General features: G+C 38.8%; 1 protein-coding gene and 1 long non-coding RNA gene across 7 annotated transcripts in view; one reads left to right on the top strand and one right to left on the bottom strand.

The window, feature by feature from the left end:
• LOC112670279 (uncharacterized) overlaps positions 1-13,040 on the top strand; it is a 96,370-nt gene extending 83,330 nt beyond the window's left edge. Inside the window, exons 3-4 of the long non-coding RNA XR_004813730.2 lie at positions 4,746-4,889; positions 10,286-13,040. This is a non-coding gene — a long non-coding RNA (uncharacterized LOC112670279). The remainder of the gene's footprint in view (positions 1-4,745; positions 4,890-10,285) is intronic.
• Positions 1-16,973, bottom strand: part of MPP7 (MAGUK p55 scaffold protein 7) — a 313,879-nt gene that overhangs the window by 16,758 nt on the left and 280,148 nt on the right. For all 6 annotated transcript variants that reach the window (XM_035713379.2, XM_035713382.2, XM_049100344.1 and 3 more), the window contains one exon: positions 3,461-3,541. In XM_035713379.2, coding sequence (XP_035569272.1) covers positions 3,461-3,541 — 81 coding nt within the window. The remainder of the gene's footprint in view (positions 1-3,460; positions 3,542-16,973) is intronic.

The following is a 16,973-nucleotide window of genomic DNA, read 5'->3' as shown; positions in this document are numbered from 1 at the left end:
TGAACTCCACCTTCTGCTGCTTCCAACAAAATTCCCAAACAACTGCTATGATAAGAAAAAAAATTGTTTTTTAAATTGGTACCCTAATATATATATATATATACACACACACACACACATATACATACATATATACACATACATACATATATATATACACACACACATATATATATTTTAGAAATCTCAACTGAGGTTTTCTATGGACAAAGAAGTGTTACAGAAGAGGAGTTCCTTGAAACTTATGAAAACATATAACTGTGATATATGCCTTCATGAGAAACCACAAAGTGATTAACAGGTGTGGTTGACTGTGAGTGCCCAAATTCCAGGCTATAAAGACTTTGGAATCCATCAAGTATTTGACATCTACAGCAATACTTTTTGTTAACTACTTTAATTCACTGAGACGGCCTTTGAAAGACTGGCTATATTAATAGTCATTAAAATTTGTTGATGATAACCTAGAGCCTTAAAACAGTGTTGATGCTGCTCCTTGAGGTGAAATTTGCCACAGAGAAGCAAACCAGCAGAAAACGGGCCTCAGCCACCACCTTCTTTAAAAGCAACTTGGAATGTTTAATGTGGTGAAGTAGGTATTTTGTAAAGATCATAGAATTTTTTCTGCCATTTTAGCCCAAGAGCAATAGCATTTACCTCATTTAGCATCCCTTTAAATAATTTTTTTATTGCAATAATTATAGATTCACAATAAATTCCAAAACAGCCTAGAGAAGATCCCATGTAACTATCACTCAGCTTTCTCCAATAAAGGGAGGTTTTCATCTACCATAACTGTAGTACAGTTGAGACCAGAAAATTGACATTAGCAAACCAAAGTGAACTAAAGTACCAAGTATTTCTTTTTAACATTCAAAAACCTGAAGTATGACATGCAGAAAAGTTCACATGTAAGCCTGAATTTTCACAGATTGTGCAAGCAGCACTCTACCAAGAAATAGAACATTATCAGCACTCCAAAACCACTCTTCTAACCCACCTCCTCAAGATTTCTAATGGCACATGTTAGCATTGCTTTGTGTTGTAAAAATGGAATCTTTTGTCTCTGCCTCCTTTCACTCAACATTTGGTGGGATTCATTCATATTGCCGCATCGTAGCAGCAAATTGTGCATTGCAATCTTCCATTATGTGCATATAGCATCGAGTACCTGTCCAATCGACTACTGCTGGGCATTTGGGTTGTTTCCAACTTGGGGCTCTCGTGAATAATGTTTCTAAGACCATCCGAGTGCATGCTGTGTGCATCTCTTGTTGGCTGTGTACTAGAAGTGGAATTGCAGGGTCATGGGATATAGGTTCGCTCAGATGTAGATACTGCCAGTTATTTTTCCAAAGTGGGTGAATTAATTTACACTTCCACCAGCAATGTGTGATTGTTCCAGTGCACCACATCATTTCCAGCTTACCATTCTGGTGAATAGTTAGTACAGTTGGGGGAAAGATTTACAGTTAAACATCGAATACTGGTGGAATAATCAAGGCAATAATTTTTCTCTAGATAATCAAGACTCTACTTGGAGTATTTTACAAAGCCAAACAATCTAAAGTTCCAAAACTGTTCTTAAAATATATTCTTCTGAGTAATTAATTAAATCATCCTGAGTTGATGCTATGGCTGTTATTTTCCACAAATGTCTAGTGTTAAGAGTCACTTGGGACATATAAATAGATTTTCAGGCATTCCGTCAGGTTTCCTGAAGGAGAATCTCTTTGAAAAGCCTTGGAATCTTCTCCTAAGAAGCCCAGGAGATTTTTATTATCAGGCGGTCTGGAAAACACTGCTCTGTGGGGATCCACTGACATTAACACCTGTTTAAAAGTGAATCTGAGTGGAAAAGTACTACTTTGGGGATTTCTTTGGAGAGTCCCAGCCCCAGAAACTTTCTGGATATTGTCAATCTCTGTAACAACCTCAGAGATAGATAGTATCCGAATCGTTGGATAAATTTAGGCCCAAGTATATGCCCTGGGTCCTTGAGTAACACCAAAACGGTCATAAAGGATTATGTTTGATAGACAGCCTTCCTGGTATTTATCATCTTCCAAATAAATCAATGTTTATTACTAACTGTGCAACAATAAAGAGTATCTATACTTGGAAAAGACTGTGTAGTGTTGCATAGGATGAGGGACATGAAAATTGGAAACATGGTGGGTGCAACTATCACATGTACAACTCTGAGTAAATCCCCTATCTTTTCTCCCAGCTTCCTCTGTGGCTTGTAGGTGTCGCCCAGTTCTGGGGAGGAGGAGATAAATTAAGGCAAATAAAGGAGAGGAATAACAGTAGGAAATTAACACATGCATTTTTTCCCCTTTGTAATGTTTTTTTACCCTCTAGGTGCTTTGGAACTCCTCACCTGTAGGACTGACAATTGTTTTGCAAAATTCTTACATTATCCATATATTACAATTCAGCTTTTGCAAAAGAAGTGAATAATTAAAGTAAAAAAAAAAAAAAAAAGAAAGAAAAGAAAAAACCCACTGCTTAACTCTCATTTTCATATTTTCCTTTACTTTCATCTCTGTTGGTGGAAACCAACAGCCTCGTAATGTATGGCTGAAAATGATTATAAACAATAATTTGGAAAAATGTCATAACAAGGAATAACTTGAGGTAAGAGAAAACAATTTTAAAATAAAGTTGAATTCTTACAAAACTAGAGAACACTGCTCAGGGCAATACACAAACAGTTGTGATTTTTGTTTTGTTTTGTTTTAAACAGTACTAAAACCACTTGAAAAAGCCAACATTTCAATTTTAGCCTTTTAGACGGCTTTCTAACGTCAACATATTAAGTAGTCAAATGGCATTTATTCTGGAGATCAAAATGCTTCCAGCATCACATTTCACTTGTAAGAAAGCCTATGAAAACCTCTTTTATAAAAATAGATCTAATTCTGTATACTGAAAAGAAGCCCACCATATTTGGATTATATGGCCATGAAAGGCCCATTTAACACCATCTGCCAATTACTACATATAAAAAGTAATTAAGAAAGGCTTATATTAAAAGAGGCCTCCTTCGGCTCTCTGTGGCTTGGTCCTTCTGATCTTAAACCTGGAGAAAACCTCTGGAAAACATTAGCACTTATTTTAGGAAATAAAGAGTTAGGCTTTTATTTAGGAGAAAATTTGTAAATACTCATTTAGTGTCATATGTGTATTAAAATTCACCATAAAAACTGAGAGTTAGAGAAGCTGTAATTAACAAATGTCCTGCCAGTGGTCTCTGCACTCTGGGGCAATCCCTTCACTTCCATGCCTCAGTTTCCTCCACTGTGAAAGGTAGAGAGTGTTGCTGAATATTTGCTAGGGCTGTTGTGAGTTCAGATGCTGAATGCCTGGGACAGTGCTGAGTGCCACCCTTGCTACGTCAGTGCTGACCGATCATTATCAGTGAGGTCGTAGTAGTGTCAGGTAGCAGGAAACTTACGGGGTACAGTCACACCATAGTGCTGTGTGTCGCTGATGAGCAGCTTTCGTTTCAGTTCATTCAAACCCACTCCCACAGGACCTAAAAAAACAGGATAATATAAATGTGTTATTAAACAAAACACCATATAGACACACCTGTAATTCACATGGGTCCATAAGACAGACTGGGACCAAGGATCCAGCTCTGCATCCCAAGGGAAGACCATCTCTAGTTATGTTGTACATAAGAAAAAGCTGGTTCTTTTGTTACGTTCTTACAACAGAAATTTAAATCTTTGCCTTTCCATTAAAAAGATTAGAAATACTTGTTTTCAATGAAACATACCCAAGAGCACCTGAGTATATCAACAAGTGATGGTATCCAGAAGAGCCTTAAAAAATTATGTAGGCCTGAAAAAGTGGAAGTGCACAGTCTGGCCACAAAGTGTTTCATTTTAAATGTTTTTAGAGCTTACTGAAAGAACACCTTTGAACCTTAATTTTACTTTAGATACAAATCTTATGATGCATTTTAACTTTGCAGAACCATCAGCCACAGTTCACTTGGTCAAGGTAACTCTCCTTACATTATGTTTTCAGTTGGTCCTTAAGCATTTGAAAACTGGCACAGGCCTTACATGTTTAAGTCAGTCAGTGTAGTGTATACATATTAAACACCCATAAGGGACAAGGCGTATTGTAGATGCTGTGGAGAATAAAAGTGAACTCTGCCTTCAAAGAAAGTAACTGGATTGAGAGAATCACACAAAATGATTATGAGACTGGGGGCAAAACAAAAAGCGATTTCACGTAGGAGTCCGAAAACAAGTTAGAAGGTCACAAGCCCCAAATGGCTAGCATCTTGCAACTCTGCCATCAGGGTCCATTTAATGGTGGTGTGTGCGCAGACCAAGCTACAGGTCCAGACTGCCCTGAGTTAGAGTCCCTTCTTCACTACTACTTCCCCTGGTGATGGTGAACATCAGGGTCTGAAGGGTGTGCCCCTCACCCCAAGTTCACATGTTAGAATCCTAACACCCAAGCTGTTAGAAGGTGGGGCTTTTAGGAGAGGCTTAGGTCATGAGGGTGGAGCCCTCAGGAAGGGATCTGTGCTCTTATAAACGAGATTCCATAGAGCTCCCTCCGGTTGCAGCCTGTGAAGACACAACCAGATGTGTGTGACCTGGAATAGGGCCGTCACCCAGCTGTGCTGGCACCCCGATCTCCAATGGCCAACCTCCAGAACTTTGAGAAGTCAATTCCTGTTGTTTATAGGCCACCTTGGTGGTGGTATGTCATTACAGCAGCGTGAGAGGACTACGTCACTGAGAAAGTTAAAGTCCTCGAGCCTTGATCAGACTTGATGCTAACTTGGAAAGTAATCATGCTGCCTTCTCTTGGGAGGAATATGTGAATAACTTATGCATCGCACCCAGCACAGGATCCAGGTATTCGTGCTTATTCTCCTTGCCTACTTCCTCTTACGGCCTTTGAAAAGAATATGGTTTTATGCTGGGCAATGAAGACCATGCAGGTGGACAAAGAGTGGGCATCCTGGTTGGAGGGAAAAGTGTGAGCAAAGATGAAGTTGGGGTTGGGGGCCGTGACTTTCTTGCTCTGCTGCCCTCACCTGGTATCAAGAGACCTGTCCCCCTTGCTGGTCACTCACTAACACCATCCATCTTTCCAGGGACTGCTGGAACTCCCAGGCACCCAACTCTCCCTTTTAGAGTAAATACTCTGTAATATCTCATTTATGCCCCAGAATGGAATTCAGAGCTGATGGAACTCACTAGTCTCTCCTGTCCTTTCTATCTAGTCACTAGTCTTTATTCTCCTATTTTCCTGCATCTGTAGGGCTTCCATTTTCCTGTACTTTCTCATATAGAATGGTTTCTGCTCTTACTACTATTGAATCCAGCCTTATTATAGGTACATGCAGACATCTGACTTCATTCAGTTTTCTAGTCATGTCTAAGCATTTACATACTGAAACAGATATTGTTTTATTGTAAGTACTCTTTTATCTTTCATATATTACAGTGACAGCATTTTATTGATTTGGAGGGCTAGTGAGTTTAGTTCAAACAGATCTTCCTCAAGCAAGCCTGAAAGTCTGTCCTGCCCCTGTCTGTCATGTTCCTCTTTTATATGTTTTCAGAGCATCGTGTATATCTTCTCAATACTCAAAAGTCATAATTCAACCATTGGGTAATACATTGCTTCATGGCCTGTCTTTCCCACTAGACAGAGGCACCACGAGGGAAGGAATCATATTATGTCACTTACCATCCCCATAAAGCAAGCCCTCAATAAAAATCTGCAGAGTGAACCCAACTTCTGGTATCACCATCACCACCTCAAGCTTAGTAGAAGACCTCATCTACTCCAGAGAACACAAAAGCCAACAAGTGGAAAGGTCTTTGAAGTCCTTTGCATGAACTTATAAATCTAAACACATCTAAACCACCATCCCCGATGCTTCTTTGCAGTCACACACTCTTACACCTCCTCTCAGAGACAGTTCCTTCTGAATCTTCATTTCTTGCGGCCAGTTCCTTTCTGTCACCCCTTTAACTAATAAGTCCTCTCCGACGTTAAAATGACAACAAACTTCCCTTCACCTTCACATGTCCCTCAGACACTGCACCCCCCCACCCCCCTCTTTGCCACCCTGGCTCAGGCTGCTGGCCGCTTCTCACCAGCATCTCTCATTCTGCCTCCACTGCATAGAGAGGCAAATATAAATCCTCTGGTAAGCTTATACAGATGGCCTGTTGTGAGCTACACTTCTGTCTCTAATTTTCATTCTTGCCACTCCTTTCCATGCCTTACACACTCTAGCTACAGGAGATTCCCCTGCTGTTGGAAATGTGGCAGGTTCTCTTTTGTGTTGTTGGGTCCTCGTCACATGCTGCTTGCTTTTGCAAGGACACAACTGTCTCTTTATGTGCTAATTCTTTTGTTTTTAATATATTTTTTTTTTTTTTTAGAATTTTAGATAGAGAGTGAGCAAATGAGCACAAAGGGCAAAGGGAGAGTCTTTACTCAAACTCTGTGCACTGAGCCCAACAAGGAACTTAATCTAATGACCCTGAGATCACGACCTGAGTCGAAACCAAGAATCAGATACTAAACAAGCTGCACCACCCAGGGCCTCTACATGTGCTAATTCTTGTTTGTTGTTTCAGCTTAGGTACACTTTAGGGAATCTTCCCTAACACTTTAAATTTGGGTTCGGTACCAAGTTCATGTGTTCCCTTTACTCCCAAATCAAAGGACTAATCACACTATACCCTGTTTACTGTTCTTTATCCTCTACAGACTGTGAGCTCTGTGGAAACAGGGGTGTCCTCTATTTGTTCACCAGCTGGCAAATTGTAGGCATGCATTAGTTTGTTTTATTCATTTAAATTATACTCAGTAATTACACTGTTCTGGAGGTAAAGCTATTTGCTGAATGAACCAAAGGAATGGGAGCGAAACATAAAAACATCTGCACCTGAGTGCCCGGATATGAGGGTGAGGTAACACGCTCACAGTCCCTAAACGGAGCTGGTGGAGCTCACATCTGAACTTGGCTCTCAGGATCTTGAAATACAGAGAAGTAGAGGGGAAGGTGATGCTTCAGCTCTGGACCAGGGGGTTGCAGGGAAGGGATTCCATCTGCCTCATCTCAGACAGGACTGCAGTGAAGCGGAGGGGACAGGTGAGGCTGCTCTTGTGAGGACAGGCACAGCAAGGAAAACCTTGGGACTGCCAGAGGCAACGAGATCTCCCAGGGAGAGGAGGAAGTGATAGCATTTACTGACTGAAAGTATCAAACACCATTTGGGGTGTATGTATTTGATCCGTTCCGAAGGTACCAAAAATACTTGAAGTGCTTACGCTTTAATAGGAAACGAGAAAGAAAAACAAGGGGCACTACAAATGGAGCTGTGTTCTCTGTACAGATGAAGCACACTCAGTTATATTTGCTCGAAGAAAAAGACAGAAGCAAATAAAACACTAAAACTTCCAGAGCCTGGCCTGGCATGCCCACCCCCAACCCCAGCACCCAGGACTAAAAGGGTGACACGAGTTTACTGTTCCTTCAAGAGCTCTCAGCTTTGGAGTGCTTCCCAGAGTGTGTTATACTTTGCTGAGTGAGAGTCTAGTTTTTTGTTTTGTTTTGTTTTGTTTTGTTTTTTACTTTCTTCTACTACCCCCACCAAAACCCACAATGATTTGCTTTAACTCTGGTGGAAGAAACTAGGTGTGTTTGAATTGGGTGGGGGAATATGCCGTCTCTAATAGGATACCCTGACGTTCTGGCTATATTCAATTTTACCCCTTTATATAATCTCTTTGTAGTGAGCTTGCTTCACTGCACACTCGTGGAGTATGCCAAGAATGTTCAGTGGCAAATTATTTTACTTCAAAATTTTCCCCTTGATTTGAGGTCATCATCTTCAAACGTGGGAATTTCTTTGTAAAGAGGTTAAAATAGGGATATGGTTTCCATCATTCTTACTACACAATTATCCCAAGGGCCTCCGAACAGTATTCCCTCTAACAGGCTCTTGGACCAATTCTGTCATCCACATTGGTGAAGTTCTAGAATTTTTCTTTTTAATTTTTTTATAGGTGTTCAATTTGCCAACATATAGAATAACACCCAGTGCTCATCCCATCAAGTGTCCCTGTCAGTGCCCGTCACCCAGACACCCCCACCCCCTCACCCACCTCCCTTTCTACTACCTCTAGTTCGTTTCCCAGAGTTAGGAGTCTCTCATGTTTTGTCTTCCTTTCTTATATTTCCCACTCATTTTTCCTTTTTCGTTTTACATCTTAACCTCAAGATCACCACCTAGATCCACACCGCTGTTCTCCTATGACTAGGCATAAGTTTATAGCACTTTCAGTTGGCTGCTTTAAATTTAGAATACAGTATCTATTTACACTGCAGGGTACTTAGGGATACAGACCAGTTAGGTTCCTTCTGCAGAGGCCAGATTCATTTCAACACAGAAATTGTTACAATTGGTGAAACACACATATACAAATGTATATAAATCAGTTACCCTACAGTTAGTTTTCCAGTGGGCTTGTTAATGCTTACAGAAAAACAGAAGATAATCTAAATAGCACATATTTAAGTCACAGACAACAGGCTTTGGAAAAATTACAATTATGAAGATGACACACTGAGGTTTCTATGTGGCAGGCACCTGTTAACGGTTAACGTGACCCATTATTAATCCTCACACACATCTGCGGTGTGCTTCAACTGATGTTCAAAACTCCTGCATTCTTTCTTCCTGCCTATCACCTTATCAAAAGCATGCCAATAAAACACACACTCAGGTAGTCAGTTATCCACTGTCTGCTTATGCCTGTGACCCATAGCATCAGTTTTTCACCCCATTTCCAAATTGCCCCACACCTTGGATACTGAGGACTATCTGTGCTTGTAGAACACACAGAGACTCTGGCTACAAAAAGTAGAAGTCAGATCTGGGGATGTGAAAACTCGTTCTCTATAGAACCTCTGAAAAGTCTCTATTAAACTTAATGAAGACAATGTCTGCTAGGCCTAGGGAATGTGCACAGGGCATGTGTGTTAGCATTCTAGATTTAGGATGAAGGAAATCATATACAATGATGATATGTAAGTAAAAGCCAAAAAAAGCACCTTAAAAATTATTTGGGAGTTCATTAATTTGGAATTCAGGAAGTGAACTAAAATTGATGTTTTGCTAGCTCAAAAATAACATAGAAAAATATTTCTAGTCAAACCAAAACATTTAGTAAATAGGCATCATTTTGGTTTTTTTTGTTCCATAAGAATTTACAAAATCAACTTTGTGTGCAAATGCAAAAAAGAAAGAAAGCCATTAATTCCCATTAGTTAATGTTCTTGGAAAAACTGTATCAATTAGATAATTAAGATAATTAGGAAGGCATACTGTTTTTAATTACTTTGTACATTTAATTAGTAACTGTTTCCTGAAAGTAGGCAAATGTGTTGTGTGTGATCTTATATAACAGTCCATTCTTTTCAGCCAAAGAAATACAGTCCATTTAGGGTGTCAATAATGATGCTTAAAGTTTCTGATTAAAACTTTACATTTAAGGAAATATTCACATTAAACTAAATGCAAAGGGCCTTTATTTTTTTATCTTAAAAAGATTTTTAAAAAATCTATATGCAAATTCTCAGCTTTGTTTATATAGAGAGGAGAATTTAGGCATATTTAATGCCTTTTCCCCAAGTGACCTCTCTGTTGACATTATTGACTCATTATCCATGTAATTCTAAGACAAATGTTTTCACTGTTGTATTTTCAGACTTTCTTTTTTTTATTCCATGGGTTTATGTGCAAGGGTTTATGATTTGTGACGAATCTTTAAGGATGGAATACAAGAAACATGTTTTTATTAGAATGCTAAAATATACTTTTAAAATTAATTCATAGTTGATGCAGTTTTCATTCTGTAGAGATGACCTCCCAAAAGATCTACTTTCTGGATGTTAAACAGACATATACAATTAAAAATCAAAAGAAGCTAAATGAGTGGAAAAAGGAGGAAATAAAACCAGTGCCCATAGTAACACTTTGAAACTGAATGTACACTGAAAGAATGCTCTAAAATATGGGTATGGTGTTTTCCTACTAAAAAAAAAAGTTATGGACATACTCTGTGGTATCATACTTGAAGCTTCAACCATGTACTTATTTATATGTTAGTGCAGACCCTGAGTGAATGATACCTACTAGAGCAATAGTGTATTACTGTGAAGATGGTTTTATTAAAACCAATGAAATGTGATATATTTTATTTATTTATCTATTTTATTTAGAGAGAGAGAAAATACATGAGCAGTGGAGAGGGGCAGAGGGACAAGGAAAGAATCCTAAGCAGGCTCCACACCCAGCACAGAGCCCAACACAGAGCTCAATCCCAGGATCCTGAGATATATGATCTGAGCTGAAATGAAGAGTCAGACATTTAAATGACTGAGCCACCCAGCCACCTCTGAGATGTGATATATTAAAAAAAAAAAAAAAAGACATTCATGTAAGTCTACAAAAAAATGAAAAAAAAAAAAAAAGAAAAAGTTTTATTTGTAAATGTCTCCCATAGAATTTAGTTGTAGTTTTTCCTAAGGCTGCTGAGCATCAAAATGAATTTAATAATGTAAATACATATGAGTGGAACCTTACACGTGAAAGGACAGTCATGCTGAAGATCACAGTGCTAATAATCTGTTAGGAAATACACTTCTCAGAAAGACATAGATACAGGTAGATGTGATTGGCCAAATTAGCTTTAATACACTGTGTATTCATGTGACAGTCATAATGCATTAAATAAAATCCATTCTTATTTGGATTTCTTTCCAGTATTAAATTATATACTGGAGAGAAATCTGTTGCTCTGATCCAGGACTATTTGCTTTTGCTGACAATCTTCGTACATCCTGACACATAAAAATGGCATATTGTGTGAAAGTCACTTGCATGGATGCAGCTTTTACTATATCTTTACCTCCAATGTACCTGCCCTGCTTCACATGAAAATTCTTCCACATTTTCCCCCAGACACATTTACAGTATTGGCCCAACTTGTTACTCTTACTATCCAGAGTAAAATATCAAAATTGCTAGGAGTCTGCACTAAATATCCACATAGCTTTTGTTAATCTGAAAAATTTGTTACCTGAAAAAACAAACTTAAACTCATTTGATTTATTACAAGACAAATGGAATGAAATCCTCTAGGTATCCTTCAGCTTGGACACGTTATAAAAAACTCTACTTATCCTATTGTAGCACTACTATTCTTGCTGCTCTAAGCATAAAATAAAAACAACCACACTATTATATTTGACTCACAACTTTATAATGATCACAGTAGTGGGTGGCTGGATTTTGTGCTGGCGAGTGACAAATCTGTTTATAAAACTAAACTTAAAATTCCCTTGGAATCAAACTACATAGAAAATACAGCAACTTAGCAGTTCATAACAAGCCCTACCAGAGGTTCAGGTTTTTTCCTCTGTTGCTTTCATAATGGAAGAAAAATACTACTAATGAAACATCAACTTGTGTGCTAATATATAAAAAAAAAATGGGGTAGTGGGAAGCTTGCTGAAAGAGGTTCATTTTTTCCAATGTAGCTATTTATACCAGACTTCTACCGACTGACTCAAGTTCTCAACTCCCCTCTATCTCAGGGGCATAATGAGTCAATAAAATTAAAAGGTCAAAATAAACCCATCCCTGAGTTTTCCTAAGCTAAGCAGAAGAGAGCATAGGTAGCTTTCTTCAGAGTTTGTCCGAAAATGTGACCTTTCCAACAAGGCTACCACAATCTGATTCGCATCCTGATTCCCCTGTATCTGCTCTGCTTTTACTGTCTTTCACAGCATTTACCATGCTTTGGAACTGTACAACTGACTTTACATTACTCATTTATATTGCATCTATTTTTTTGTCTATGTCCTCCCATTAGAATGTAAACACCACAAGGGCAAAAACATTTGTGTTGTGTATGAAGGAATCCACATGCCTAGAACAGTGCCTGACACAGTTGTGATTGTGATTTATTGTGATTTATCCCCAGAAATTAAGACAAAGTATAAACATTAAAGATACACCAATGGCATAAAAAAGCCAACTATAATTCCAATAAAGATCATGTTTACTTCCTATGTACAAGGATTATAATTTTAAATCCAGCACATGCTCATAAATTCAATTGACTTTTGGGTTTACAGTTATCTATATAAAATCCTCCAGAGCAGACTCTTAATTCCTACAAGCCTTCAAAGTTCACCAAAAGTTAAGAGAATTTTAATAAACATATTAACATTTATATTCAGTTTCAAGTGCTTGCTTTTCCCTCTGTTTTATGTGGAAGACTTTTAGTTCTCCCATAGTTTTATGGAAAAATGATGACAGTCTTATAAAGGTCTATTTATTCAAACTGCTTCTACAAAGCAGTCTTTAGACAGCATATGAGATTCAGCACAAAGGAGGGCAGAAGAGTACTTAATGCTCAAGCTGGAAATGTGAAATATATAGAAAGATTTATTATTAGTTTCCTCTTATGCCTCATAACCAGACAGAACAAGTCACAAATTGTCTGAATATCCACATGATGAATTTTGCTCTTCCATTGGCTTACGCTGTGAAGTGTTTTAGTAGCTTTTTAAACACCAAAGCTTTCTCTCTGCTCCTTTCCCTAAAAACACACAGACACATTATTTGGCTTTATTGCTTTCCTTTTTAAAAAGTCAAGTCTCACTAAAGATAAAATTTATGCAGAAAAATGTACTAAATGCCTGACATTTGGTTTTAACATACTTTTTGGAAAATACTCTTAAATGCAGAAAGGAATAGAACAGAAATGTCACTAAGCTATTTTAGTGGCTAAAATGTGGCTTTGTAAGAGTACCTTTCAAAATGAAGAGAAAAAATTAAATACTTGTGAGCAAGGCTCAAAGTCCTCAATTGTCATAGTTTTGCTATGTTAACAAGTTGGCCTATTTTAATTTCTTGAACATTAAGTCCAAGAATAAAGTGTGTAATATTATGGTAAGAAATGTCAAGCAAATAATACTGTGGACCTCTTTAGCAATATTTACCTTACAGTTTCAAGGCAAATACCATTATTCCCAGTGGCTTTGAAAACAGTGGGAAAAACCAATGAGGCTTGAGGAGGACCAGGCCGCTTATACTCTACTCTTTCCATCTTCCTACATATGTTGCGGGAGCCAAGGCACTGCTTCCTTAGTATAGGATTTCAACAGTCATGAACAGTTAACAGTTAACTCAGAAACAATCCAAAAGTTCTAAAAGTCCACTGCTTGGTTACCTCTTTTATATGATAAACTGCTAAATAATCGAATTTAGCTTGTAAGTGTTTCAAATAGAGGTTGAAAAATTAGCAGGAACCTACTCATATGTGAACATTTCATGTTTCTCTTGTTTGTTAGTATTTTCAATTAACAACATAAAAAAGAGAGACAACAGTTTTCAAATGGAGTCACTTATGCTAAGCCCACATCACCAAACCAAGACTTAATAAGTAATTGAATTCACGAAACCTCTCCCAGGAGTGGACTCTTAAACCGGCCAATCTAGAATTACCTGCTCAGCACCAGTGACATAGCCTGAGAGACCCCTGCCATCCCCTCAAAGGAAGGTAACCATGCCTGAAACACTCCACATTTTCTAGTAACTTCCTTATCCTGCCCCTTCTGCCTATAAGTCTTCCATTTTGTACAGCTCTTTGGAGTTCCTTCTGCTAGATGGGATGTTGCCCAATTCATGAATCACTGAATAAAGCCAATAAGATCTTTAAAAATTTACTTGTTGAATTTTGGTCTGAAGGAAACTTCTGACACCTCTGGGAATGATGAGAAACACTGATGTGGTATCTATGAACTCTTTGAGTTCCCAGTTTTTCCGGTTGTTTCTGAGGGCCATTTGTAAGTTCCCCCTGGTTCTAGGCTCTGATATCTTTGCAACAAACTCCTGATCTAATTGGCTTTCCAATCCAGAACTTAGCAGGTTAGCTTCATTTGGTAGATGGTTCTATCCTGAACTCCAGTCCTAGCCCTCATTTGGTCCAGTCTCCCATTGTTGAGGTCTGCTGATCCTGTCCACAGTTCCATGTTAGATATGGCTGGTGGATGCAACTAATGCCTCTTATTTTTTTAGCCAGTCGACCATCCCATCTCTTTGGTTACTGCTGATGTGTTCATGTGTACATGCTTCTTTGGCTTTTACCAAAGGTTATTGCCAATGGGACTCTCAAAAGCCAAAAAGCCACAAACTTGATGGACATAGATCGATACTTAATAGCTATTAGAGTGCTCAACGCCTAACTCTGAGACTCTTATGTTAGGCTAGATTGGTCACAGAATGGGTTAGATTGACACTAGGTCACTTGCAAACCTCAAGAAAATTTCTGCGTGGGGAGGTATGCATAAAAACACCACACAACCCTCAGCCCAGTGGCACATCTCTCTGAGGTACTTGGATCAAGGAGACCCAACAGCTTAGCTAAAGAAATGAGATTCATAAATTATAAAGAGCTGAGAGTGCCATGTCCCAGCACATTTGCTTATTCCATGTCTAAAGAACTACAGTCCCAGAAGCAATAGACAGCTACAAAAATGGCAACTCTTACTGAAGACATCCTAGAATGGCAATGGCCATTATGAGGGAGTGTTCCAATTAGGGCCATTTATTTAAGTACACTTGAAAGCAAAGGTTCCCAAATCAAACAAACTGAATGGGTACACCTATTTTAATTGATATGGAGAAGCTTCCAAAAGGCTTCAAGGTGCCAAAATAGTTTTATTGAAAAATTCATAGCAAAAGGATAATGAAGAATTAAAGACACAGAGTTCCCTACAACAATCAACAGTCACAGTGACATAATTCCTACTGCTCTCCTCTCCCCTCCTTTACCGCAGCACTCCTCTTCTACTAACTATCTGAATTGCCTTTTCTCCCTGAAAAGACTATTATACAATTATCTTTTAAAATCAAACCCCTCAAGGCTGCAGGAGATCCTCCTCAGGCATCTTTCACTCCTTGGTCAAAAAAACCAAACGAAACTAAGGCCCAGAGTTAAAGAATTTCCTAAACTCAAGGAGAAACCCCAAAAGTTTTCTGAAGAATTTAGAGTCCTCATCAGGGCCTATGACCCCAGGCTGCCAGATCTTTATCAGCTTGTGCAAAGTCTGGTGGGACCATATGAAGCCCAAAAATGGACCTGAAGCAGAATGGCACAACCCCAAAGATGACATTTGATACCTTCATTGTGGTCCCATTATGGACCAGAAAAAAATGTGTGAAATAGCAACAAATTTTTTAAAAGCCCATACTGACTGGTCTATGATTCAAACATGCAAAGAAGATGAAACTGACAGACTCTAAAGCCCATCTAGAAGCTCTCTTTCTATGGTATTCTGGGTTGCACACAATACATGAGGTCACCCAATCTGCTTTAGTTGCCCAATTTGGAAATGGATTATCTTCTGTGATTAGTGTATTGAAAAAAGACATAAACAGAATGGGTGGCCTGATTGAACTCATGACTCTAACTCATGACGACTTTGAAATAAGACCAAAATCAAAAGTCCACCCAGTTATTAGTCTTACAACTACAAAAGCTATAAGCAGGCACCTAAAATAATACCTGCTCCCACCCCCATTGTACCCTCTTAGGAGTCTGTCATCAAAACACTGGACCCAGGCTCAATATCTCATTTTTATTCAACTAGGACATTGGGGAAAAACCATCATCAAAGACCTTATGCAAATTCTTCATCATCAACTCATATGCTTCCCTATCTGTCCCCAAATGGCCCCTCTTAGAGTTAAGAGAAGTCCGAGGCATCCTCTGGTAAACTACCAGTAATCCCCTTTAATAGCCAAGGGGAAAACGAAAAGTACAATCAATGAAAACCTTGCCAGATTCAGATAGATATGGGAGCAACATTCTCTACTTTAAACTAAGCTCTCATAGGACAAGCCCCTTGGAATGAAAAAGAAGTTTCTATAGTGCAGGTATCTAAAAAAATTGAGAGAGTGTTTCTATCTCGACCAGTAGTCCAGATGACTCTGGGACTTCTTACTGAAAACGTTTGTGTGTCGGGGAGAGATTTGCTATGTAATACAGTAACAGTCAACCTGTTAGGTAGCAATCTCTTTTATAAAATTTAAAGGTCTCATACATTTTGTCTCCAGGGGAAACCTCACCGTAGAATTTCCTGACCAACCTGAACCTGCTCTTTTATGTCCCTTATAATTTTCCCCTGATATAGAAGAGAAACAATTCCAGCAAAAGATCCTTGATTTATCTGAGGTGCCTGAAAAATCTGAGGGCTACTTCTAATACTGACATAAGGAGGATAGAGTGCAAAGCCTATATAAATTCAGATAGATGTAACTATATCTCTTCCTTCATTGCCTGTTGAAGCCACTAATCCACTAAAGCTTGAGGCCATGCAAGACCTCATGCCAACAGATCGTAATCACTCAGGGGCTAATCGATCCCTGGGCTGGCCCTGTAACTGCCAGACTGGGAACCTGATGGACGAGGATAGCGATTTGTCCAGGACTTCAGAGCTATTAATAAGATAGTTATTCCCCATTTCCCAGTTGCTCCAAACCCAAACAACTTTTTGTCACAAGTTCCACCAGAGTCAAGACAGTTTGCTGCTGTGGACCTATATTCAGCCTCCTTCAGCATCCCTGGAGACCCTAACAGCCAACATCGATTTGCCTTGATTGGGAACAATCAACAGTATACCTCGACAGTCATCGCTCACAGGCTCAGTGAGGTCCTTTCTTATTTCCCCTAAGTGCTCTACCAAGGTTTAAGTCCCCTAAAGTTCCCTGGGATATTGAGCCTTCTGTAGTATGTAAATGACCTCTTGCTATTCCCAGTGACCAAATAGGTGTCCAGCAAAGATCCCATGTATTTGCTGCAACAGATGAAAAAGGACATAAAACCTTTAAGGAAAT

The sequence above is a fragment of the Canis lupus genome, chromosome 2 (genome assembly GCF_003254725.2).
Source record: "Canis lupus dingo isolate Sandy chromosome 2, ASM325472v2, whole genome shotgun sequence".
In the NCBI taxonomy this organism is placed as follows: domain Eukaryota; kingdom Metazoa; phylum Chordata; class Mammalia; order Carnivora; family Canidae; genus Canis; species Canis lupus.
The sequence above is the reverse complement of the archived record's forward strand: the minus strand, read 5'-3'. Positions and strand labels throughout refer to the sequence as shown.